At 38.4% G+C, this 26058-nt stretch overlaps 1 protein-coding gene across 1 annotated transcript in view; it reads right to left on the bottom strand.

Moving 5' to 3' along the window:
- Positions 1-4899: 4899 nt before the first annotated feature.
- Positions 4900-26058, bottom strand: part of EYS (eyes shut homolog) — a 1965296-nt gene continuing 1944137 nt past the window's right edge. The window contains 3 exon segments of the mRNA XM_066360293.1: positions 4900-6089; positions 11650-11811; positions 25261-25433. Coding sequence (XP_066216390.1) covers positions 4900-6089; positions 11650-11811; positions 25261-25433 — 1525 coding nt within the window.

The raw sequence follows: 26058 nt of genomic DNA, 5'->3' as shown, positions 1-26058 counted from the left end.
TTTAATATAGCAGTGTTTTTAAAGAATGATTTGAATCAAGTTTAAGTGCATTATAAGAGTTAAAGAATCAGCTACTAAAGCAAATAGTTGATGGAATTTTAACATTTGAATGTACCAGTTGCATAATTCCCATCTCCTTAGGTCCTTCTAAAACAGTGGTCAGGTTACCAATTTACTAATGACTACAAAGCCAGTATATTTATATAAAGTCAACTCTTGACTTTTGTCTCCCAAAGCTGTTTACTGCTTTTTTTATTTTTATTTTTTTACAGGGACAGAGAGAGAGTCAGATAAAGGGATAGATAGGGATGGACAGACAGGAACGGAGAGAGATGAGAAGCATCAATCATCAGTTTTCCTTTGCGACACTGTAGTAGTTCATTGATTGCTTTCTCATGTGTGCTATGACCGCAGGCCTTCAGCAGACTGAGTAACCCCCCCACCCCCCCCACCCCCCACCCCCCACCACCCCCCACCCCCCACCCCCCACCCCCCACCCCCCCGCTCGAGCCAGTGACCTTGGGTCCATGCTAGTGAGCTTTTTGCTCAAACCAGATGAGCCTGCGCTCAAGCTGGCAACCCTGGGGTCTCGAACCTGGGTCCTTCCGCATCCCAGTCCGACGCTGTATCCACTGCGCCACCGCCTGGTCAGGCTGTTTACTGCTTTTTAAAAAGTACCAAATACCCTGATTCTTTGATTCCTGTTCCATAAAGAAATTCACTTATTCATGTATAGAGTAAGAGGGTGCATGCATAGATGAGCTGAAAAACATTAGGTCAGTCTCTAGACGTGTCTTGAGAATATTTGCCCACTGTTCATATACCGATGCAGAAATAAGTCATTGGAGGGAATCCCAGGATACATACTTAAAACACTGTGAATCCAGTGTAACTCCCAGTATCCCCAAATACCTCTGATCCGCTCCCCCCAGGAACTTACTCTTTAAGAAGAATCTGTAAAAGGTAAATATTGCCACCCCCTGGCTTAGATATTTCAACTCAATTTAAAAAGTGTTCCCATGTTTACACTCGGTACTTTGTTTCAGAAGCATAACAGTAAAGTTATCTTAAAAAGGTCTTTGTGCATTGATTATTGGCTTGTGCTGGAAATGCATCTCACATAAATCTTCAACACCATCGCTAGGATAACAAGAACGAATGCTGACAATCGACCACGTGAGATTTTGGACTTTAAGGTGAAAAAAAAATGGACTTGCAGGAGAACCTCCAGGTGGCAGTTTTCAATTATTTTGTGCCTATTCTGCAGATGTTTGCTAGGTTCCGGGAATTCTCTGGTGAGCAGTACCATTAGGCTTTCCGTTTCAGAGCTTGCAGTGTGGTGATCACACTTAGTATAAATTTGCAACTGTGAGAAGCACTTTTAAAGCAACAATTCTCAAACTTTTTAGTTTCAGGACCCCTTTACACTTAATAATAGAGAACAGTAAGAGCTTTTGTGTTTATGATTTTATATCATTATTTAGCATATTAGAAATTAAAGTGTTACAGATTAAGAATATTTGTTAATTTGTTTAAAGATAATCCCATTGTATTAATGTAACTTTTTTTAATGGAAAATAACTTACAGACCAAATCAGTTTAGTAAGAGTGTCATTGTTTTTTATTTGTCCGCATCTCCAATTTCTGACTTAGGAGAGCTGGATCCTGTGTCTGCTTCATTCAGTGTTTTGCAGTCTGTCATTTTGTATGAAATGTATGAAGAAAATCTGGCTTCACATAGATTTGTTGGGAAAAGAAGTAATCTGCATACTCTGAAAAGATCTTGGACTACACTTTGGGAAACATTACTCTAAAGAAAGGCACACTATTATGAGACAACATGTGGCCTAAAATGATAGGGATGTGGTTCAGGCAGTTTTATTTTATTTTATTTTTTTTTTATTTTTTACAGATACAGAGAGTGAGTCAGAGAGAGAGATAGACAGGGACAGACAGGAACAGAGAGAGATGAGAAGCATCAATCATTAGTTTTTTTCATTGCGCGTTGCAACACCTTAGTTGTTCATTGATTGCTTTCTCATATGTGCCTTGACCGCAGGCCTTCAGCAGACCGAGTAGCCCCTTGCTGGAGCCAGCGACCTTGGGTTCAAGCTGGTGGGCTTTGCTCAAACCAGATGAGCCCTCGCTCAAGCTGGCAACCTCGGGGTCTTGAACCTGGGTCCTCTGCATCCCAGTCCGACGCTTTATCCACTGTGCCACCTCCTGGTCAGGCTTGAAGACTTTATAACCTTACCTAGAACAGCTTTCTTGTCTTTTTACATAAAATGTGTATCTTTAAAAGTTACATTTGATTATTAAATGTTTTCTTTTGTGTGTGTGTGTGTGTGTGGTGGAACAATTCAGTTTTTAGAAAAAAAAATGCTTCAAGTTTCTGTTCTGGACCATTAGTTTTTCAGTCAGGTCTATCTTACGGGCAGATCTTTCAATTGATTTCAAGGAATTTTATTTTGACAGAGGAACAGATAAGGACAGACAGAAAGGAAGGGAAAGAGATGAGAAGCATCAGTTCTTTTGTTGTGGCTCATTAATTCATTGATTGCTTTCTCATGTGCCTTGACAGGGAAGGGCGGGGCGCTACAGCAAAGCCAGTGACCCCTTGCTCTAGCCAGCGACCTTGGGCTTCAAGCCAGTGACTTTTGGGCCGAGCCAGCGACCATGGAGTCATGTCTGTGGTCCCACGCTCATGCCAGCGACCCTGTGCTCAAGCTGGTGAGCCCATGCTCATGTCGAGGACCTCGGGGTTTCAAACCTGGGCCTTCTGCATCCCAGTCCAGCACTGTCCACTGTGCCACCACCTGGTCGGGCTCAGGGAATTTTTTTAGAGCAGTTATCCCAATGACCTCAATATTTCAAAAGTTAAATGAAATGATAGGGACCAAAACAAATTCAAGTCAAAGCTGCTCAGAAAACAGTGGGTGGAGTTGTCTTGTGGAGTTGTGGTTTCTGTGAAAAACACCTTCGAATCAATGTATAGACTGGAATTCCACCTTATATTTTGCTTGCACAGTCAATGGGAATAGTATGTCTGGCAGCAGTGATGCCAAAGTTCTGAACTTTGGTTCTAGGGCTTTCCAAGTATGTAGCTTTCCAATGATAATAAAGTGGCAAGAATAAAGCCTAAAAGAAAGAAAAAACACCTGAAGTACTTCAAATGACACATTTCTTAACTAGTTTCTTTGTATAGATGGGCCTGCACAGGCAGATTTTGCAAAAAGAATTTAACTTCACCAGTCTTTGTTTTTTAAAGATTTTATTCATTGATTTTAGGCAATGGGAATGGAGGAACGGGAAGTACCAATTCTCGGTTGTTTTCTCAAATGTGCCTTAACCGGGCAAGCCCAGGGTTTTGAACCAGCGACCTCTGTGTTCCAGGTTAACACTTGATCCACTGCACCACCACAGGTCAAGCTGCTCCAGTCCTTTTTCTGTAAAGTCTCCATTAAATAGATAATTACATGTTTTACCTTTTAAGGTTATATAATGCTTATTACTTTTTTCTTCATAGTCCTGGCAGTTCTTTGTATCGGTCAAAACATCAAACTGAAATGCTAAGTAGCAACAACAGTAACCTACTCTCAGTTTGCAACAGTGAAAGGGGACTAGGGAGTGAAAATACTATTCACAATCACTGGTACTGGGTAAAATGGACTTCCTCAAGTTATGCTTTAAACAGTACAGATATTAGGACAGTGATTTTCAGTGGCATTCTTTAGAACCTGTATTCTACCCAATTTTGAGGCCTGTAGATTTGGAAAGCTAAACATAAGTTAAGCATAAATTTAATTTTTAAATTATATCAGTTTTATACATTGTTTGCAAAGCCAAGTAATTCTATATAGTTTATAAACAAAACCCAACAGTATCTGCACTACTCTAGAGGTAAATACTTCTCATTCTTTTAGACATTTATTAGGATATTTACCTTTTTTTTTTTTTTTTTTGTATTTTTTGTATTTTTCTGAAGCTGGAAACGGGGAGAGACAGTCAGACAGACTCCTGCATGTGCCCGACCGGGATCCACCCGGCACGCCCACCAGGGGCAACGCTCTGCCCACCAGGGGGCGATGCTCTGCCACGACCAGAGCCACTCTAGCGCCTGGGGCAGAGGCCAAGGAGCCATCCCCAGCGCCCGGGCCATCTTTGCTCCAATGGAGCCTTGGCTGCGGGAGGGGAAGAGAGAGACAGAGAGGAAGGAGGGGGGGGTGGAGAAGCAAATGGGCGCTTCTATGTGCCCTGGCCGGGAATCGAACCCGGGTCCCCCACACGCCAGGCCGACGCTCTATGCTGAGCCAACCGGCCAGGGCCTACCTTCATATTTGTAAGTGAGATGGATAGCTATTTAAAAATTAGTTACCAAGACTATAATATTGATGAGTTACTGTGAAAGATAAGGATTTAACTTTCCCCAGCCAACTCCTTTCTCTTATCTTTCACCTTTCCACAGTCATACAATTTTTGGTTTAAGCCAGTGTTTAAATTTCATATTGCAATCATGTGATTATAGCTATGTAATAGGATATTTTCTTACATAATTTTTATTTTCCTTTAATAACTTTTGCTTTTTCATTATTTTTCTTTGTGTGTATCACTAATTTGTTCCCACTTACATTTTACTTAAAACAATTTACAGATGAATAAACACTAAATGAACTAACAGTGAAAACTACTAATTAACATACTTAACAGATAAATTGGATGTAGGAAAACAGCCAGAATATTTCTGTAGCTATACTTATAAGCTTATAAAAATGTGTTAGCATTTAGACTATTTCAGGTAATAGTAAATAGTTGATTTTTAGTAAACAATGTTCCAAATAATTACTGAAACAACAATTTACATAAATATTTTGTATATTAAAATAACCACTCTTATGTAACCTAATTTTATTCATCTCCATTATAAACATTGTACCCTTCTGATTCAATTAACTCAATTTTGTTTGAATCCTGAAAAAATACATCTTTAATTTTACCAACAAAATTTCTTTTAAAAATCTCTTGAGTAACAATATTTACCTTTCGACCATATTCAAAGCCCCCTAGGTAACTAATACCATCATAGTTTAGAGCAACAAATTTTTTTCGTGGATCAATATCCTCAGAGAGAATCAGACTGCCATCTAGGTAGGCCTTAATAAGAGTCTGATTTTGAATTATAGTAATATGATGCCATTTATTACAACAGAATATACCATTGCTATAAATCATAGGAACAGTGATGCTTTCTCCTAAGTTAACTGCTATTTTCAAGGTCTGATTATGGAGACCAATTGCCAGGAAATCATTTTCTTCATTTTGAGCCTTTCCTATCCATACAATTAAGCCTTCTCTTTCTGTAGTGCTGAAATTTAAGGATAGAGTAGTGAACTGAAGGTTTCTTATTCTATAGTGTGGGTCAATGTATTTAATGTAAGAATTACCCATAAATTTTGCAGTTGAAAATGAAGTTTTGTTTTCACAATACCTTCCCACCCAACCCAATGTACACAAACAACTATAAGAGAATAATTGGTCAGGTATACATAGAGATTGGTGGAGACAAAGATTATTCAAACAGTACACAGACTGATCACATGTATTTCCAGTCCAACGTGGCAAACATCTGCAGGAAAAAGTGGTGCCATTTACTACACATTTACCCTTATTTCTGCACACATTATACCCACAGGCTGTCCCATCACAATCGCCTACATTTGAGCCACCTTTCGCTCCTAGTTTAGTTAATTGTAAGTCTTGATTATTTATAATAACTTCTCGGACACAACCTTGAAAACCTACAGGTTCATTTGCTGTTGCCATGGGATTTACAAAACTTAAGGATGACACTCCTCCAATATAGAAGTCGGTATTTGTGTCTAGGTAGCTCATTTTACTGTTGGCTTTTTCTGTTATATTTACCCCATCCAGATCCAGGTAGCTTTCTGCACCAACTCTTCCTGCTTTAATCACATGCCAAGCACTTCTGTTAGTAGTTACTTTTTGGAGAGTTTCTAGAACGATAGTTCTGTCACCAAGGTTGTAGCGAAGTTGAACAGAACCATTTGCTAAAGAGATACATAAAAAATCACCTGTTGAGAAAGAAAGCCAGTTTAGTAACAGTGGAATGTTACTCCAAAACTCATGCGCTTTCTGGCCACGTGAATATGTTTTGGCGTTGGAAAGAAAAGGTAACAGGTCTTGGTCATAATTATGGTAGAGAATTTTCTTTCCATTTACAATAAGGTATATGTGTATAAATTCACACATTTTTATTATTTTGTTCTGGAATTGGGCACATATGTTTTCCCTAGTTATAAATATTTCCCATGGAGTGGATATATTGTGGTACTAAATTCAAGTGAGGTTCTCCTTTAGTAATTTTAGTTAAGGGTAAATATGTAAAAGTTACATTTACTCTAAGCCACTGACTTAGTTTTTGACAGATTGGGGAGGTAAGTAAAAGAAATAACTTAATAGAGGTACTATGAAAATCTTTTATAATATTGTATATGCTTCAACCATGCCCTTGGCAAGTTCTGTCTACAAGTACGCAGACCTCTAGTTGAGACCTCAGACTCCGTTTGTGAATTCCATACACCTGGCCTCTTCTAGTCTTCCCAAACTCGGCATCATTCCCTCCATCTAGTCTTCAAACATTTCGCTGTGATCCTTGGAGCCATCCTTTCTTTGATCCACATATAACCTGTCCAATATAGGTCTCTTATCATTTATTAGCATTTTGGTTCATTGTAAACATCTTGATTCTGTCCGCTTCTACCATTCTAAATTTCTATCATCTCTGGTATATGATCTTTTGTTAGAGCCTCCTCACTCTCCCTTTCCAATCGATTTTCTAATCTACACTGAAGCTAGAGTGATCGTTTCAAATAAAATTCTCATTATTATGCTTCTCTTAATGGTATGAACTGTTGTTGGGATAAGAACTCGAAATTTTTACCACAACGATAAAGGCTCTGCAAGTTCCTGGCCCCTCTGTCCAGCTTTACCTGGAGTGTGCTCTCTCACTGTTCCTCCACTCTGCTTCAGCAGCACTGACCTTGTTAGAATTTCATCTTGTTTCAGAACCTCGTGCACGTTTTCTTTCATTGGAACACTCCTCCACCCCATTGCACCTCAGCTAGGTAACTCATACCCATCTTTCACGTCTCAGATCAAATGCCACTTCCTCAGAGAAGTCTTTCTTGGGTCAGTTTTTTTTTCTATTAGTGTTTTAATAGCTCTAGGTTTTATTCTCCACAATATTTATCTCATAATTATATAGTCATGTATGAAAAAAAAATCTAAACAAATGATCCAGCATGTGTATAGAGTTGCAATGAGGCATTCAGAGGAAAATAAAATGCAACTCTACAAGCCTGGGCAAAAAATGTAGCCCTCAGCCCTAGGATTGCTTCAAGAGCATAGCAACGTGGTTTACATAACTGTAGTACTCTTCCTCAAAACAGCATTTCTCCTGCCCTAACATTTCACAGTCAATAAAAAGTTCTTCCCTTTTCTATCTAGGAAGATTTCTTGGCACATGCTACACTTCTTTCCTCTTCCCCCATTTCCCACCTCATCTCCCACCTGCAAATGTTCTTTCTTCTATTCCCCCTTGTAGCCCACATCAGAGCACTCTAGGACAGCTGGGAGACCTAGCAGCTCTATGGTTGTATACCTATCATTTCCACCTGAGAAAAGTATATGAAACCATGCAAACTATGGTTCTCTTGCTTTAATCATTTTCTCATAATTCTAGTGAATGTAATCTATCTCATTACATCTGTTATTATTTGATTAATAGCTGGCTTCTACACTAGCTTTTAAGCTTCATGAGAACAGGGGCTATATTTGATTTGGCCCAAAAAGTTCATCCTCGGCACTAGCAAGGTACCTGGAACATAATGATACACTAAAAAATATTGTTGCGTTGAGAAATAGCTTTGTATAATTGTGGGATGAAATTAGTACTTCTCAAATACTAGCTTTATGGTATTAAAAAATCCTGTAATATGTAAATTGTTTTTTTAATCTCCCAAAAAAGAAAGAAATCCAGTTCATTCCATATTTTCTAACACAAACAACATTTTAAGTCGAAGGAAAGAGAAATTATATAAGAAAATATTAAAACAAGTTATATAAGAAAATATTAAAAACAGATTAAAATAAATTTTTATAATACACTAGAACTATGAAGCAATTGATAATAAGTTTTAAGAATTTATAGCACTTGGAATATACTTTGTGGCTTGCAAGTAGACACATCAATTCTCTTTCACAGCATAATTGAAGAGTTTCTCTAGCTATTTGTATTGTAGTGTGCTATAGCAAACAGTCTTACATGGATGAGATCCATTGGAATAAAGAACTAAAGCTGTGATCTGCGATCTCACTGGTCAAGCTGTCAACCAGAAGAGAGAGCAAGGAGAATTGCTGATGTTAACATAGCACTTTGCTGGTACATTCTTCTCATAAGAATTGACCAAAAAAAAAAAAAAAAAAAAAAAAAAAAAAAGGCAGGAGGTGGTGGGGTGCGCATTTCTCTCCCTATGTGACCCCGGAAGCTAAAATAGCTCAGCCTTATTTGCAACTGTCAGGTAAGCCTTTTATTTTAGTTGACTAGGAAATGGTGCTGCAGTCATGGCTCATGAGTACAGATTGGCATTAGGGTAAGTAAATGTTCAAAGTTCACCACTAGCAGATGGTCCTTACAAGAAAGCTCGTAAGTGGAATGAAGATCACAAGTGAATACACTTCGGCTATTTAACCAAGGTCCACAGGCCTCTGCCTCCCTGCCGCCTCTGGGCTGCAACGGCCCCCGGCACGCATCACAGGTCAGAGAAACCTGGTAGGACCTAGCATTTGTGAAGAGACTACAACTTGCAGAAATTTTGTATACTTTTTATTTCTTTAGAAAAGTAAAGGTAATATAACAATTTATTTTATTTTTTTATTATTTACTTGTTTGAATATGCTATGGTCCGCGGGCCGCAATGCGGCCCCCTGAGGCCATTTATCCAGCCCCTACTGCACTTCTGGAAGGGGCACCTCTTTCATTGGTGGTCAGTGAGAGGACCACTGTATTTGGCAGCCCTCCAATGGTCTGAGGGACAGTGAACTGGCCCCCTGTGTAAAAAGTTTGGAGACCCCTGCAGTTGACAAGGCTTTTTAATACACATTTGTCTGGGAAAATTATAATTATATCAAGATGAATGCAGGTAGCTGTGATTCATTTATGTTTACCATAATATTGATAATTTTTTGTCAAAAAACTAATTTTATGATATTACATCTTTAGCAGAAACAGATAAGCAGGCAGCAGTCTTCTCTCTATCCAAAACCAAAGATCTAAAATCAACAAGGATAATCTTCAAATTATCCTTTTGTCTTAAAATTTACACTATTTGATATTCAAATTATTTTATCTCTAAGGAGACAAAAACCTTGTTAACTGAGAATTTATTCTGGAACATATGAAAACTTAATTGGCCTTTGAAAATCTAAATTTGTGATTTTTGACATTGTGTTAGTAAGTAAGCATTTTTTACTAATAGCGCCTCTTAGCAGAGGATGAGCTCGAAGGCTTGGTTAATGTTTTTACATCAGTCGTTCTTAGAGAAGGTACAAAGTACAGGACGGGACAGTCACCTGTATTTTATGCAATCTTCAATAGGTGAAACATACTTCATCACTTGTTACACCACTTGATCACTTGATTGCTAATAAGTATATGTCTGTTATCTGATAATTACCTATAGGTTAATCTAAGTCTGTTAATGTAGAGCTTAGACATTTTAATATTTTAAGGTTTTTATGACTTTCTTGCACAAGTGTCAAATACAGCACCAATCACGATATAAAACTAATAAATCTATTTTCAATTCTTTTTGCAAAAAGTGCCTGCTGGCAGATAAAAGGAAAAGCTAGACTTTCATGTACTGAAATACAATGCCATTTAATAACAGAAGTAAAATTAATGTGTTCTTGCCTCCTGTGAATGTTAATGTGTATGAGCTTTTAATTTTACATACATAAACATAAATATGTATTCAGTGTACTGATTAGGAAATTATAGTACAACATCCTTGGACAGTCAGAGTCCCAAATAGCTCTTGATTTTCTACCCTTACCATTTGAAGGTTAACTTTGAAGGTTTTAATTTTATTTATTTATTTATTTTTATTTTATTTTATTTTTTAAAGTGAGAGTAGGGGAGATACAGAGATGGACTCCCAGATATGCTCTGACCAGTATCCACCTGGTGACCCCCATCTGAGGTCAATGCTCTGCCCATCTGGGGCCATGCTTGCAACCATGCTATTTTTAACACCTGAAGCAGAGGCTTGACAGAGCTGTCCTCAGCACCCTGGGCTGACATGCTCAAATCAATTGAGCCATGGCTATGGGAGGGGGAGAAGCAGATGATGGCCTCTCCTGTGTGTCCTGACCAGGAATTGAACCCAGGACCTCCACACGCCGGTTGGATGCTCTACCGCTGAGCCAACTGGCCAGGGCCAAGGTTTTTTGTTTTGTTTTTATGAACAATATAAAGCTGATTACCTCTTAATGTCTCTTGATTTATAAGCAGTAATTTTCTATTTGTGAACAATTCTTTCAGCATTTTTACAGGGAGATTTAAATTAATCATAAATTTAAAACCAAATATCAAGCCTCAAGAGAACAAATCTCTTCTAAGGCATGTGATTTTTTAGCTCAATCATGTTATCTTTTTTCTTTGAAATTACTATCTTTTCTCCTTGAATTTATTTTAAGATATCTCACCAGTGCATTGAGATAGAACCATTTTGGTCTAATTCTCAGATATTATCATTTAGCAACATGTTAAGATACCTTTAAAAGAATTAGATTAGACTGTGAAAATCAGGCCATGATTTTTTGTTGACTATGAGAAACAAACTAATTTAATTATTTCTCACTACCAAAATTTTAATTTCTGAGAAACAAAATGAATGAAAAGCCTAAATGTAAAATTTTAAAAAATATTTTGCAGTAAAGATGTAACTAGACATGCAAATGTCTTTGTCACAGTTCAGGGAAAAGATATGAAAATGGAATTAACAAAGTAGTGACTCAAATATCAATTTTTAGAACGAGAGCATAGTACTTGGATATTTTTATTCCATATTTTACAGTAATTATGCAACTTCTATAGTTAAAAATAAGTTTTACAAACTTATTTTGGGATGTGAATCCTAGGTTTTTGCCATCTAGAAGGCAGGACAACATAAAAATTTTGGAGCTGTAAAGGTGGACAGATTTATTGGAAATATATCGATAACCATACCTTCCTTTACTCTTTTATAAGCACATTTTGTTCCTTTTCCCATAGACTCTCAGGCATGGCTTCACCCTCTTTTTGATAGGATTATTATAAAGCTGAGCATATACTATATTTGGATTTTGCTAACTTTAATTCTAATGAAGCTCTTGCTATTTTATTAACATATTTAGGGAGTCAGTTGTATGAATAAATTAGAGTAATAGTGAAACATGAAAGTATCAAGTGTTTAAATATTTATAGGCTAGGTGACTTAAAAATAAAAACACTTCATCACATATTACTTAAGAGGTGATTGAGAATTCATTAGGATTTTTTCCCCCTGCAAACAACCATCCTGCCATCTTTACCTGATTGTGCTTTTAAGTGTTGAGCAACATAAAATAGGATGCCATCTGTAGAAAAAGGCCGGAACTGCAATTGAATATGTGTCTTCTTTCGAATACGAAAGGAAGCAAAAGACATCCAAGATAATTCATGGCTTTTGAAAGATGGATCACTTATAGACAAGGCTAGAAAACAAAAAATAAAAACCTGTTTCAAAAAACAATCTTGTTCATAAATTCAGTAAACTCAAAATGTCACTTAACCTTTCAGGTGTTTCCCCCAAATGTTTATATATTGAACCTTGGTACCTGTTCTAATCCCATTACAGTAGGCTTTTTGTAGTGGGGCCAGTTACTGAAAAGCCTTCCATTGCTTCTGGTAACTAGGTTCCTGTTGCTAGTACTATGTGACACAAATCCTCTGCTCTAGATTGCATCATAGACAGACATCAGAAGCAACGATTCTGGGAATGTCTTACTATCTCAAGAATATGAGCTTCTTGGAATGTCTTACATTAATAATGCTTTCAAAATGATGATACAAATAGTGGAACATAGAAGGTATCACTATATGAGTTACTCAGTTTCTATATTTCTGATAAAAATATAAAGTATAATCAAGTCAATATATTTTAAGTGATTATATAAATGAAAATAAATGTCAGTTTACTGGACAACAATTTAGGTCCATATCTCTTCAGAAAGTGCTAACTTTGGTTTTACTTCATGTTAAGCATGAGACTATGTATTTCAATATGAATTGAAGTTCAGTTATCATCCTCACTTCTTGTTCATTAGATACTGTTGTTTCTGTGTATAACCAACTGGATGGGAATTATGAGAGGAAGAAAAAATTCTGAACTTTTGGCAGGCAGTTCTTATCTGTTTATGAAATCTATATCCCTTCTTTTTTTGTTTTTGTGACAGACAGAGAGAGAGACAGAGAGAGGAACAGATGGGAACAGACAGGATGGAAGAGAGATGAGAAGCATCAATTCTTTGTTGGGGCTCCTTAGTCTCCTTAGTTGTTCATTGATTGCTTTCTCATATGTGCCTTGACCAGGGAGCTATAGCAGAGTTAGTGACCCCTTGCTCAAGCCGGCGACCTCGGGATTTCAAACCTGGGTCCTCTGCGTCCCAGTCTGATGCTCTACCCACTGTGCCACCACCTGGTCAGGCTATATCCCTTCTTTCTTCATTTTATAATGAGACGGTGGTTCTTAGAGCATGCTTTGGTTCACCACATGCTTTGAGCCATTAATGTTTTCTTTGCCTTTTCTCCCTTTGGATCAGGCCTATACACCTGTCGTCTTTCACTGTTAGATTGATAGGCAACTGGTGGGTGTTTATCTAAGGGATGCTGGCATTTGCTTACGTTTAAGCAGCTATGTTATTCATTATTGATTTGCTGCAGTTCAGAATGGTAGAGATTAGAATCACATGGTGCAGTTAACCAAAAATGCCAACTACTGTACCTCATTCCTGTGGGGTCTGATTTATTACAGCTGAAATGTATATATATTATATATTTTAGAGAGACAGACAGAGAGGGACAGACAAGGACAGACAGGAAGAGAGAGAGATGAGATGCATCAATTCTTCATTGTGGCACCTTAGTTCTTCATTGATTGCTCTCTCATATGTGCCTTGACTGGGGGGGGGGGGGCGGCATTCCATGAGCCAGTGACCTCTTGCTCAAGCCAGTGACCTTGGGCTTAAGCCAGCAACCTTGGGCTTTAAGCCAGCGACCTTTGGCTCAAGCCAGCAACCATGGGGTCATGTCTATGATCCCACGCTCAAGCCAGCAACCCTGAGCTCAAGCTGGTGAGCCTGTGCTGAAGCCGGATGAGCCTGGCTCAGCTGGTAACCTCAGGATTTCAAACCTGGGTCCTCTGCATCCCAGTCTAACATACTATCCACTGCCTGGTCAGTCATGAAATGTATTTTTTATAAACACCCAAATGTTTCTGACATACATGTTTTAGGTCACATGTTCATAGACACTGAATTAAAGTTTATTTTTAGAATACAGGGATGGTCTAAAAGTGGGCATCCTTTGTAATTGTAGGAATTACTAAAGTAACACATTCATTATAAGACATTTAAACAGTATAGAAGAGTATAAAGTAAAATGATGACATTTCATTGTTCTTTTTTCTTTCTTAATTCCCAGGAACCACTGTTTACAGTTTATTGAATATATAGCCAGACTTCAGTTTTCAGTGCATCTACAGTTTCTCTGTGTGTATATCTAGTAGTATGTGATTTACTTCATATAAATGAAACCATGCTATATATTACCTATGCATAGTATATATAGTTTTTTTAAATTCAGTGAGAGAAGGGGAGGCAAAGAGATAGACTCCTGCATGTGCCCTGACTGGGATCCACCTGGAAAGCCGATTAGGATGGTCTACTCATCTGGGGTGTTGCTCTGTTGTTCAGCAACCGAACTCTACTTAGCACCTGAGGCAGAGGCCATAGAGCCATCCTCAGCATCGGGGCAAACTTGCTCCAATCGAGTCATGGCTGCAGGAAGGGAAGAGAGAGAGAGAGAGAGAGAAGAGAGGGAGGGTTGGAGAAGCAGATGGGAGCTTCTCCTGTGTGTCCTGACCAGGAATTGAACATGGGACATCCATACGCCAGGCCGACACTCTACCACTTAGCCAACCAGCCAGGGCCTTATATTTTTTTTTAACTCAGTAATTTATTTTTATGAAACTTTGGTGTTAGCATATATTGCCTATTGTTTCAACACAATTGATATCTTTTATTGCTGAGTTATGATTTTATACATTGAAGTGTTACAGCTTTAGCAGAACACAGAAAGTTCTGATGCTTTTTAGATGTGACTGGGTCTGCCATCACAGGTAGAAGTTACACAGAAACTTCAAGGAACTCTGATTCAGCCGGTCATCTCTATCATTACTAAATTAGCTGCAGAACATTTCCGCTATTGTTCACTTTGAGAGAGAATTTGGGAAAAGTCCCAGTTTTCCAGTGACTCACAAGATCATTCTGACAGTGAGTCATCTTTAGGAGACTTTGCTAATCAATATAGATTAATTAAGAAAACCAACACCCTTTTTCTTGGACAACTAATCTACTGGGCTCTGGCCAACAGCCTCAGGGCTGGCTGGTTAGCGTGAGAGGCGGTTCCAGAAGGGATCATTTTCTCTGAGGAATAATAATTAATGGTTCACGTGACCCCCAAATTATATAAGCTTCACTCATGATCTCGCTTTTATGACTTTGTTACGAATAGGATTCCTAGAGAAATTACTAGCGTTTATATTTACCACTGTTTCACCACTGTAGCACTGGCTGAAACCAGGCTGGTCCAGTCTGATGAAGAACAAAGCAGTGTGGGCTGACGAGGGAGGTGGGAACACTTGGACTGCAATGACCCACAGTCTGATTTAGGGAATCCATAGATTTCTAAAACCACATATTTTGGGTAAATACTGGGGTGGGGCAAAAGTAGGTTTACAGTTATGAGGACACAAAGTGGTGTTTATTCTTGTATTATTATTTATTCATTATTATGTTATTTCCTATATGAACAACTGTAAGCTTACTTTTGCCCACCCCTGTATATCTCTTCAAAACACTTAAGAATAGGTTATATGGGACATCAGAAGAAGACATTTTTAGCATGAGCAAAGATTGCTTCAGGAAGAGCACAGGTTGGTATATTATCAAAGATCACAGGAAAGATGTGAGGACTTGTAATTATTTATTGAAAGGGCCGGACTTGGTTAGAGACACACAGGAAGTAGTTTGTTCCCCCCCCCCCCCCCCCGATGATTGCCCTTTAGACACGCTTTGGGAGAATTTTTCATTCTTATTCATGGTGATATCTTGGGCAAATTCCTTAGCTTTTTGAACATTTTCAGGTCTCAGGGAAATGTTATTTTCAGATATTAAGAAGTCCTACTGAATCTGCATCAAAATCGCAATCTCTTGCCTAATCCCAGGCTTCTATTCTTTCTCCATAGTTCAGATCTCACCCGAGCTTGGAAAAGGGAGTCGGGGGAGAGGTGTGTGTTTTTCTGTTTGCACTAATCCTTGCTCTCCTCCTTCACCTTGCTGCTTTGCTTTGCTGCTCTTAGCTTTTCCGAGGTGACTTTGGGGATCAGTAATGAGAAGACCATGGAAGGGTCTTTCTTGTCTGCTGCTACTTGTAGTCTCTCTCAGCTGTCAAATGTCCTCTGTCATGGCAGACAGTCTTTTGGATTTTTCAGTGTCCTTCAGCTTTCAACTGGTCCCTCTGTCCCGCAGTTCCTGACAAGGCTGGTGCACCTTGGAGGGCTGTTACGGCTTCCACTCTGCCTTTGCTCTTGTGATATGCTTCCAGCCTCCTTGTGCTTGAGACCGTTTGCTTTTCTGGGTAAGTTTCTTTCAAGGTGACACATGCTTGTGTAACTTAGTTGCACCCTGTCCTCAGTGGGAGGGCACCGTTCCCCCAGCGACCCTGACTCTAGCCCTGCCATTAGAGAAAGCTCCAGCCAGCCTTCTGTCTTCAGGCTGTGTGCAGTGGGGATCAGGCACTGGTCTGAAGTCTTCCCTCACTCCAGGCGAAGTGAATCTGGGTGTCCTGAGATCTTCTTTTACTCTTGCTTTCCTCTCTGGTTCCACAATGTCAGCTTAGCAGAAACTGACAACTCGGGGAGAGAAATGTTCATTTTCCCGGCTAACAAGGGCCCCTATCTTCTGAGTACTTTTTGATACCTTTCTTGTTTTTTGATGATACTCCTTTGGTTCTGCCTATGGCCAATATTCCTCTTCAAAAAAGTTTCTTTCTCTGAACCAACTCTCCCTTCCTCTCTCTCCCTTCTTTCCTCCCTCATCTGCTGAGAATGAGTGATGTGTCAGTCGTATCACATTAGACAGATTTGACATGGACTATCACCTCTTTTCAGTCAGCACAATGTCCTTGTGATCCATGAGAATTCTGTGTATCAACAGTGCGAACATGCCTGACTGGGTGGTGGCGCAGTGGATAGAGCGTCGGACTGGGATGCGGAAGGACCCAGGTTCGAGACCCCGAGGTCGCCAGCTTGAGCGCAGGCTCATCTGGCTTGAGCAAAGAGCTCACCAGCTTAGACCCAAGGTCGCTGGCTCCAGCAGGGGGTTACTCAGTCTGCTGAAGGCCCGCGGGCAAGGCACATGTGAGAAAGCAATCAATGAACAACTAAGAAGTCGCAATGCGCAATGAGAAACTGATGATTGATGCTTCTCATCTCTCTCCGTTCCTGTCTATCTGTCCCTGTCTATCTCTGCCTCTGTAAAAAAAACAAACAAAAAAAAAACCAGTGCGAACCTTTTTATTTCTGTGTGATATTCCATGGTATGGATATGTCAATTTGTTTGACCATCTGCTGAAGAACATGTGTGCTGTTTCCAGTCTTGTGCTATAACAGTAAAGTTACTACGCACATGCAGGTACATATCTTTGTGTAGATACAAGTTTTCATTCCTCTGATATAAATATCCAAGAATGTGACTGCTGTTGTATGGTTATTAAATACTCAGTTTTATAAGAAACTGCCAAATTATTTTCTAGAGTGGCTGACCATTTTGTGTTCTTATCAGAGATTTAGTTTCTCACAATATTTGGTAATGTCACTCTTTTTTTATTTTAGTTTTTTCTAGTAGGTGTGCAGTGCTACCTCACCACCCATAAACTCTTCTTAGACTTGTTCGCATGCAGCCCAGCTCCTGTTCTCAGTTTCGAGGCCCTAGTTAAAACTCTTAGACAGCAAGGAGGGTCAAATGTAATTCCTCATTGCACAGTGATTCATATAACCTCTGACATAATTGTTTTTAGCCATCCACGTTAAAAGTTTAAAAGGTGACTTAAAGGGTTAAAAAGACTTTAGTTATTTCACTTGTAATATAATATATATATATATTTTTTTATTTTCTTATTCCTTGATTTGAAAAAAACCCCAAACATTAGCCATGTAGCTTAATGTGTCTACCTAGTCTGAAATATCCTCTGCACTTTGTTATTTTAATATTTTCATAGCTCTTATCACGACTGCAGTTATTTTTATTTTTAGATTTATTATTTTAAATTTTCTTTTTAATTGATTGTGTTGACTTGGTTTCAAGTGTCCCGCTCAGTATAACAGAATCTACACACCACACTGTGCCCTCCCTCACAATGCCCTTATAATAGATTCTTGTCTGAAGTTCTCCTAGTCTTTGTTATTTGGATGTAGAGGTGTGAAACTCATGAAGGTTGCTCGTCCAACATTTCAATTTATCTCTCCTTTTTAGCACATGATAGGATTGTACTTTCCTGTCCCTTTTGAGATTAGAGGTGATTTTATGATTTTTTTTCCAGCAAATGAAATGCGAGCCTGTGTGACATGTATCATTTCGGGATAGAACCAGGGTATAATTTGCACTATCTTTCTCATACTGGGTGAGTGTTGAAGCAGCAGTCATAAAAAAAAAAAAAAAAAAAAAAAAGAGAGAAAGAGAGAGCCTCCATCCACCCCAGTCCTTGTGAAACTAGTCTAAGAAAAGCCTGGCTAGCAACACATGCTGTGAGCAAGAAATACATTTTTGTTTGTTAATTAAGCTACTGAGATCTTTGGGATTGTTTCTCACTGCATCGTAACCTGGCCTAACATGATTAGTACAGGGAGTTTATAAAGACCAGCAGAAAAAAAATTAGTCTTAATAAGAAACATTTCATATTTAAAAGTACCAACTGTCATGTTATAATGAAATGAAATAATCTCTGTTAAACTAAAACACAGCAAGAAGAAAATGACTAATGTGCTTAGTGTCTGTATTATGAAGACAAACAGTACCATGTTCTTGTTTACTCTAAATGGATAAGAATATTAAAAATAAGAGACCCAGTCCTGGCAAGCTGGCTCAGTGGATAGAGCGTTGGCCTGGCGTGCAGATGTCTAGGGTTTGATCCTCAGGGCACATAGGAAAAGTGACCATCTACTTCTCTTCCTCCCCCTTCCCTCTTCTCTCTCTTCTCTCTTGTAGCCAGTGTCTCGATTGGTTCGAGCATGGCCCCAGGTGCTGAGGATAGCTTGGATGATTTAAGCATTGGCCCCAGACAGGTTTACTGAGTGAATCCTGGTCAGGGTGCATGCAGGAGTCTGTCTATCTTCCCTCCTCTCACTTAAAAACAAAACAAAAGAAATAAACTCATGAGATATATGGTAGCATCAGCTATGATGAAGGATCTTTAATTTCATACACTTTTTTCCTTCTGGGGAAAAAAGATCCTAAATTCTGTAAGGATTATTTATAGAAAATCTGGGGGCAAGAAATTAAGCCAATCTAGGAGAATAAAATTACCAGTTTAATAAAACTATTGCAAACATACTTTTAAAAATCATTTTAACCAATTTATTTGGAAATAATTTCAAATTTGTATACAATTGAAAAAATAAACATAGTACAAATGATATAGTACCCAGATTCACCTTTTGTTAATATTCTACCCCTTTATAGTTCTATGTATATATCGAGCTATTTGATATTTTTCTCAATTATTTAAGGGTAAGTTCCATACTTCATGGATCTTTGAACCTAACAACTTAAGAGATATTCTGTAACTTATATAACCACAGTACATTTATCATCTTTAATAACTTTAACATTAATATCCCAATTTTCATTTGACCCACTAGTGTCCTTCATAATATTTTCCCCTACAGTGAGAAATATCACCGAAACTGAGATGTTGCATTGAGTTGTCATGTCTATTTATTGTCGTAACCTAGAACATTTCCACAGCCTGTCATTGTCTTTTCTGACATTGACACTTTTGAAGGATATTATCCTCCCTCTGTTTTTTGAAAAAAATGTTTATCATTTAGGGTTTGACTGATCCTCATAATTATACTACCTTCTTGGCTGAAATACTTCATAGATAATGATGTGAGCTTTTCAGAGTATCACATATAAAGGTACGTGGTGTCTATTTGTCCCTCTTTGGTAAACTTAATTTTTTAAAAATAATTTTTATTTATTTATTTATTCATTTTAGAGAGGGGGGAGAGAGAGAGAAAGAGAGAGAGAGAGAGAGAGAGAGAGAGAGAGAGAGAGAGAGAAGGGGGAGGAGCAGGAAGCATCAACTCCCATATGTGCCTTGACCAGGCAAGCCCAGGGTTTTGAACCAGCAACCTCAGTGTTTCCAGGTTGACGCTTTATCCACTGCGCCACCACAGGTCAGGCGGTAAACTTAATTTTGATCACCTCGGTCAAGGTATTGACTGATTTTTTTCTATTGTATGTTATTCCATTGTATAATTATGGCTTTTTTCTTCTTCTTGCAATTTATATGAAATCTGTGGAGAGATAGTGTAAGACCATGCATATCTACTATTTATCAAAACTACCTCCTGGATTTAATATCCGTCGATAAGTCTAGTCTGAGCAAAGTAATAATTTTCCAGCTCTATCAGTCCTTGTTCAATTAGTTCTCAAAAAGTTATGATGGTCTGTATGTTGCTGTTAACTTGGTGTCTCTGTGGGAGAAGGAGAGCCTGTAGCTTCCTACTCAGTAATCTTGCTGACCCACATCTTTGCTATTAAAGCACACATTTTTCTTAAAACCTAAAGCTCTGTAAGATTCCTCTTTGCATTAAAAATTTCATCACCTCCCTACCTTGGATGTCTGCTTTTTTCAGTACACTTCTTTAATGGCTTTAAATTGAACAAGTCCCATTGAAGGGTATTTCCTACCAAATGTTCATTCCTGTTCTGAGCGGTGGACCTCAAGATTTCTAATGTCGATGACTTCAATTCCCAGAGCATTGCTTCACATGATGAACTCAAACCATAGTCTGTTTGATAAATCAATAGCTTTCAATCTTCACATATTATAAGCCTATGAGGTTACATTGATAATCCTCACTGATACGTATCGGTTCTGTTCTCAGCAAAGTGCAGATTTAGGGCTCTCCATTTCATGTTCTCTATTTCATTTTGTTTAATGCAAAAAAGTTTGACTGTAGCCACAGTTCTACTGTACCATAGCTATGTTCTGTTCAGTTAGTAAAGAAAAATGAAAAATAATTTAAGACTTTTTACAGCACTTATTAATCTATTATTTGCCTTTAGGTCTATGGATAAGTGCATATAATTTCACTGTGGCTTCCTGGTTTGTAAATACTTCTTTAAAGATTTATCATAAAAACTTTTTTCTCCCTCCTTAACTATGTGAAGTCTTAAGACTTTTTATTTTATTTTAAGATTTTACTTATTGATTTTAGAGAGAGGAGAGAGAGAAAGGGAGGAGGAAAGAGCAGGAAGGATCAACTCTTAGTAGTCACTTCTCGTATGTGCCTTGACTAGGTGGTGCTTTATCCAGCGCACCACCCCGGGTCACAGTCTTAAGACTTTACTTTCAACTTAAGCAGTTTGACAAATTTTAAGTTTGTTGGCTTATTACTGAGTGAACTGGAAGTGGTATGGACAAGCAATTCGACCTATTGGCAGATTGCTAACAGAAGAAATGGTTAAGGCCCTGGCTGGCTAGCTCAGTTGATAGAGTGTCTGCCCAGCCTATGGATGTCCAGGGTTTGATTCCTGGTCAGGGCACACAAGAGAGGTTACTATCTGCTTCTCTCCCTCCCTTCCCCTACTCTCCCTCTTCTTCTCCCGCCAGCGGTCGATTTGTTTGAGCATCGGCCTGGGCACTGAGGATAGCTCAATTTGTCAGAATGTCAGCCTCAGCCACTAAAAATAGCTTGATTGATTTGAGCATTGGCCTCAGATAGGGGTTGTTGGATGTATCCCGGTCAGGACACATGCAGGAGTCTGTCTCACTGTTTCCCCTCCTTTCACTTAAAAAAAAAAGAAGGAATGGTTAAGTATCAGTTATTGAAAAAATAAAAATTGTCTCTCTAGGCAAACTTTCTTTCGCACCTAGATGGATAATGCTAAACAACTCTTTTTAAATTGCTTAAGTCATTCAGTTATTTGGGTGGCTATTTTGTTTAAATGTTCTTTGGAGACCCATTAATATGGAGTGTTGCTTAAAAATTAATTAAGTACTTATAAAATCACTTGATTATTTTGTGGTACTTAGAGATATCTGGTAATTCCTGCTTTCAAAAACTTCTAAGAAGAGGTGTTCTACTCCATGTTTTTTTGGAGCAGAATTTGGGTGTTTAAACAAATGCCAACCTAAATTATTTAATTTGCATAATAAAACATCAATTTTGTCACCTATAAATCTGAAAAATAAAGCATGTAATGATTCTTTCGATCAATAACCAAGATACCTGGACTTCTAAGGTGATCTTAATTTTCATTTTTAAAATTTTTGCTATGCTTTAACTATAAAAAACTTTGCTGAAAACAATTGATATCCAAAAGTAACAATCTAATAAAAATTTTAAATAATTATTTCCCAAGACAAATATTACCCCAGTAACATGCCATATCATTAGAAACTACTTTTTTCACTTAGTTTTGACATACTAGCTTTACAGATCTATGACTAAGTCTTTACAGATCTATGACTAAGTCTTATGCCCTTAGTTTTTATTGTGTGTCAATATGAGAAATGACCATATAGATGCATCTCTTCCTTTATAGAAAATTGTCATCAAACTAGCATATATTATGCTGTTTAATTTCATTTTAGCTTGACCTGTCGTGGAGCAGTGGATAAAGCGTTGATATGGAATGCTGAGGTCTCCAATTTGAAACTATGGGCTTGCCCAGTCAAGGCACATAAGGGAGTTGATGCTTCCTGCTCTTCCCTCCTTCTCTCTCTCTCTCTTCTCTAAAATGAATACAGTCTTACAAATTTTTCATTGAAAAAACATATTGGAGCTTTTTTCAATATTTTTTTGATTAGAGTTCAGTACCAGGACACAGTTATCTGTCTTTAATGTCATGACTGGTATGCTTTTTTAATAGACAATAATTGAGTGACAACCTGTTGTGGCTTATGTTTACTTCAACTTCTGGGAAACCCAAAGGTGACTTGACACTCAGTTGCATGCCATCGTTTACTGGCTTGCTTTGTCTTGTTCGTCCTTACCTTCCATCCTTTCCCATCCATTTCCTTCTCTGCCCTTTTTTCTTGGGAGCAGGACATATTTTGCCTTTCTATCACTATCTTGGCTGTTTTTCAAATGTATGTATCTTTTCATGTGAGTTCTCTCTGATGCTATTTGAAATAGTGTAATAAAGTCAGATAACTTGTGTTGGGAGATTTATGGCTTGTTTATAGAAGGTCTGGGAGACTACAGTGATGCGCACGCATCATCGTGGTGCTAAACCTTGAATAATCATCTTCCACGTCATGGGTGTTACTTGAGCACCATCTATGTGAAAGGTCACCCTTCAGCTCAGTAAGCAAGTCCTGAGGATTTTTTAATCCAGTGTATCTTGTGTTGCTCCCTTCTTTTCTCAGAGCTATTTTAATTATTTAGACCTTACCTGACATACATTTTCTTTTCAGATAAAGAGATTCACTCACATTTTGCTACTGTACCCTTCCATTCTTCCCAAGGTCTTGCTGAAGTGGCTCTTAGTCTTAAAAATCTATCTCACCATCCCATATAAGTCTATCCAAATTTTACCCATTCTTTGATGCCTAATTTAATTTTATTGCTTTTTTTATGACTATTCAAGTTCCACTACTCAGAAGTGATGCATGTACTGTGGTCATTCAATTGTCTAACAACTAAAGCATTCAATACCCTACGATATTTCTTCCTCTTTTCCTTGAACTATTATTATAAATGATATACTTTTATTTTCATAGACTTTTGCCTGGTCTGAACCTAAATTGTTAGCTCTTTAAAAAAAGAGAGAACCTATCTTGTAGTGCTTTGAATCTCCCTGTGTTACCTGAGTGTTTCTCAAGAAATATTTTTTAAAAATGTAATAATCTGCTATATTTCTATAGAGAATGAGTATTATTTAAAAAAAACATTGTATTTGGTAATTCTGAAAAGCTTATGTCTATTCCATTAATCATAAGTTTGACATTGTTTTACATCTTTTTATAATACAAATTATTGTCCTTTAAAAATAGGAGGTTTAAAATATTTAAACTTGTGTCTATTTAAAAACAATCCATATTTTAAAAATGAAAATGATCAAAATATCTATGTTAACATGACCTACCTTTAATCTGAGTGTAATCTGACACTTTTCTTTTCCCTCTGTAGAAGAGCACTGGTATTTATGCCATGCTCATTTTCGGCTAGGTACGGGGCTGGCCTCTTTATTTCACTGACTCCTTACGATAACCTTTTTAAGGATGCACTAGAAGACAGAGAATTTTGTCTCTCAGACCACAGGGTTTCATGACCAATGCCTGTGATATTCTTTGGTCTCTAAAAGAGCATAGTACAGGAAAGTTTGCTTTTCTATCTATTTTTTTAAAGATAAATTATACAGATTTTAACAAAAGGACATGAAATAATGAGATATTTTGCAATCTATATCTTTCACTATGGTCATGAGAATGTTAGTTCACTTGTCACTTTTTTTTTTGAGTATGAGAGAGAAAGAGAGAGACAGGAAGATAGAGAGATGAGAAGTATCAACTTGTAGTTGCGGCACTTTAGTTGTTCATTGATTGCTTCTCATATGTGCTTCTACTGGGGGGCTACAGCAGAGTGAGTGACCCCTTGCTCAGGCCAGTGATCTTGGGCTCAAGCCAATGACCTTTGGGATCAAGCCAGCAACCATGGAGTCATGTTTATGATCCCATGCTCAAGCCAGCGACCCCACTCTCAAGCTGGTGAGCTTGTGCTCAAGCTGGCAACCTCGGGTTTTGAACCTGGGTCCTCCACATCCCAGTCTGATGCTCTATCCACTGCACTATCACTGGTAAGGCTCATTTGTTACTTTTAATATTTGTACTAGAAACTAGAGGGGGGCCTGTCATTTCTCAGGAGAGTTAAGTTTACTTGCCCAAGGTCCAAGTTTAAGAAATGGCAATTGTGTCTATTTCTTATCTACTAACACCAGCAACGTCTATTCCTTTTGATACTTAAAAAGCTTAATGTTTATATAAACCTTAGCATTGTTATATGTAATTCACTTTCTCACTGACTGTGGGGACCCCTCAGAAGCACGGCCATAATTTGCCCCAGTGGTAAGGCTATGTCAATCCTAAGGTACAGGGAAGGACAGTAAAGCAGATGAGATCTGGAAAACTGAAAGCCCCTTTCTGTCCCCACTGGACGTGGGCTGTTTCATCCCTCACCTTTCTCTTTCTTTGCACTGGAGCGGATGTATTTGCCTCTTGATACTCCTGAGAGTTTTGAGTCAAGTAGAAGGGACAGAGGGAGAAGCTCAGAGATTGAGACTTATTCTGGAATTGAATGATGAACCCAAGCTCACTTGGTTGGACTGCATTTAACATAAAATATATAGAATATCTAGACTAAACAGAGAGGGGGTTTAGAGCTAACAGATTAAAACAATTCTAAAAACAAAGCCATATTTATGTACTACTGAACTTTGAGGACATTCTTATCTGTGAAATATGTCACATATACTGGGGAGGAAAGAGGGTGGATGGACTCTTTTATTATCATATGTATTTCGTTTTACTTTCCAAAAAAGAAGCTGACTTAGTTCAGTCTGTGGGCAGCGCAAGCTGGAATTCTGCCTCACCTTGTTCACAGTAGACTCCCGTGGTTCCCAGAGGACAGGAACAGGTGTATCCATGAGGCAAGGAGACACAAGTCGCTCCTCTGTTACACTGGTGTGGAGGGTCATATTCAGGGTCACAGCGGGAAATTGTCTCTGTGCAGAAGGCTCCTTTCCACCCAGTGGGGCAGTCACAGCTGTAGGTTGAGAAAGTAGACAGTGTGATTAGAGCACTTGAGTAGAGATAGCTATACACTTGTATATCCATCACCCTAATATTACCTTGGCAATGTTGACTGAGGTTCCAAGATATCAAAGTGAATTGTGATTCAAACCACCAAGATCCAAACTGTCAAAGAAAAGAGCTAATAACTGCTTATAGGAGTATTGAACTCCACATCAAGAATTTTAAAAGGATCAGGAGGTAGAAACTAAAAAAGAATTTGACAAAAGTCACTTCTTTAGGCAAAACAGCATTGTAAGTCCCTTTCCTCGCCTCCACACCACCACCCAGGCAGAAGGCTGTGAACAGATTTGCTTCCTCCTAACCTTAAGCCTTGAGAAAAGAAATTCACCAGGCCCAGGTCCTGGGGCTGCTGAAGAAACTGCAAACCCTCCAGAGATGGAGCAAATGATAGCGAATCCCAGGGATGGTTTATGGCCCTCTGAGTTAGGATCCGCTTAGGGACATAGGAAAGGAATCTTGCCCAGAGGGTATCCTGGTAGCTGAAGAGAACTCAGTAGGAAGAGGCCATCAGCTAAAGACTAGGCAGAATCTGAGAGGTAAAGTTGAGTACCCAGTTCAAAGACCTCATCTGCCTG

The sequence above is a fragment of the Saccopteryx leptura genome, chromosome 1 (assembly GCF_036850995.1).
Source record: "Saccopteryx leptura isolate mSacLep1 chromosome 1, mSacLep1_pri_phased_curated, whole genome shotgun sequence".
NCBI lineage: Eukaryota > Metazoa > Chordata > Mammalia > Chiroptera > Emballonuridae > Saccopteryx > Saccopteryx leptura.
Note: the sequence above shows the minus strand (reverse complement) of the source record. Positions and strands in the feature narration are given on the sequence as shown.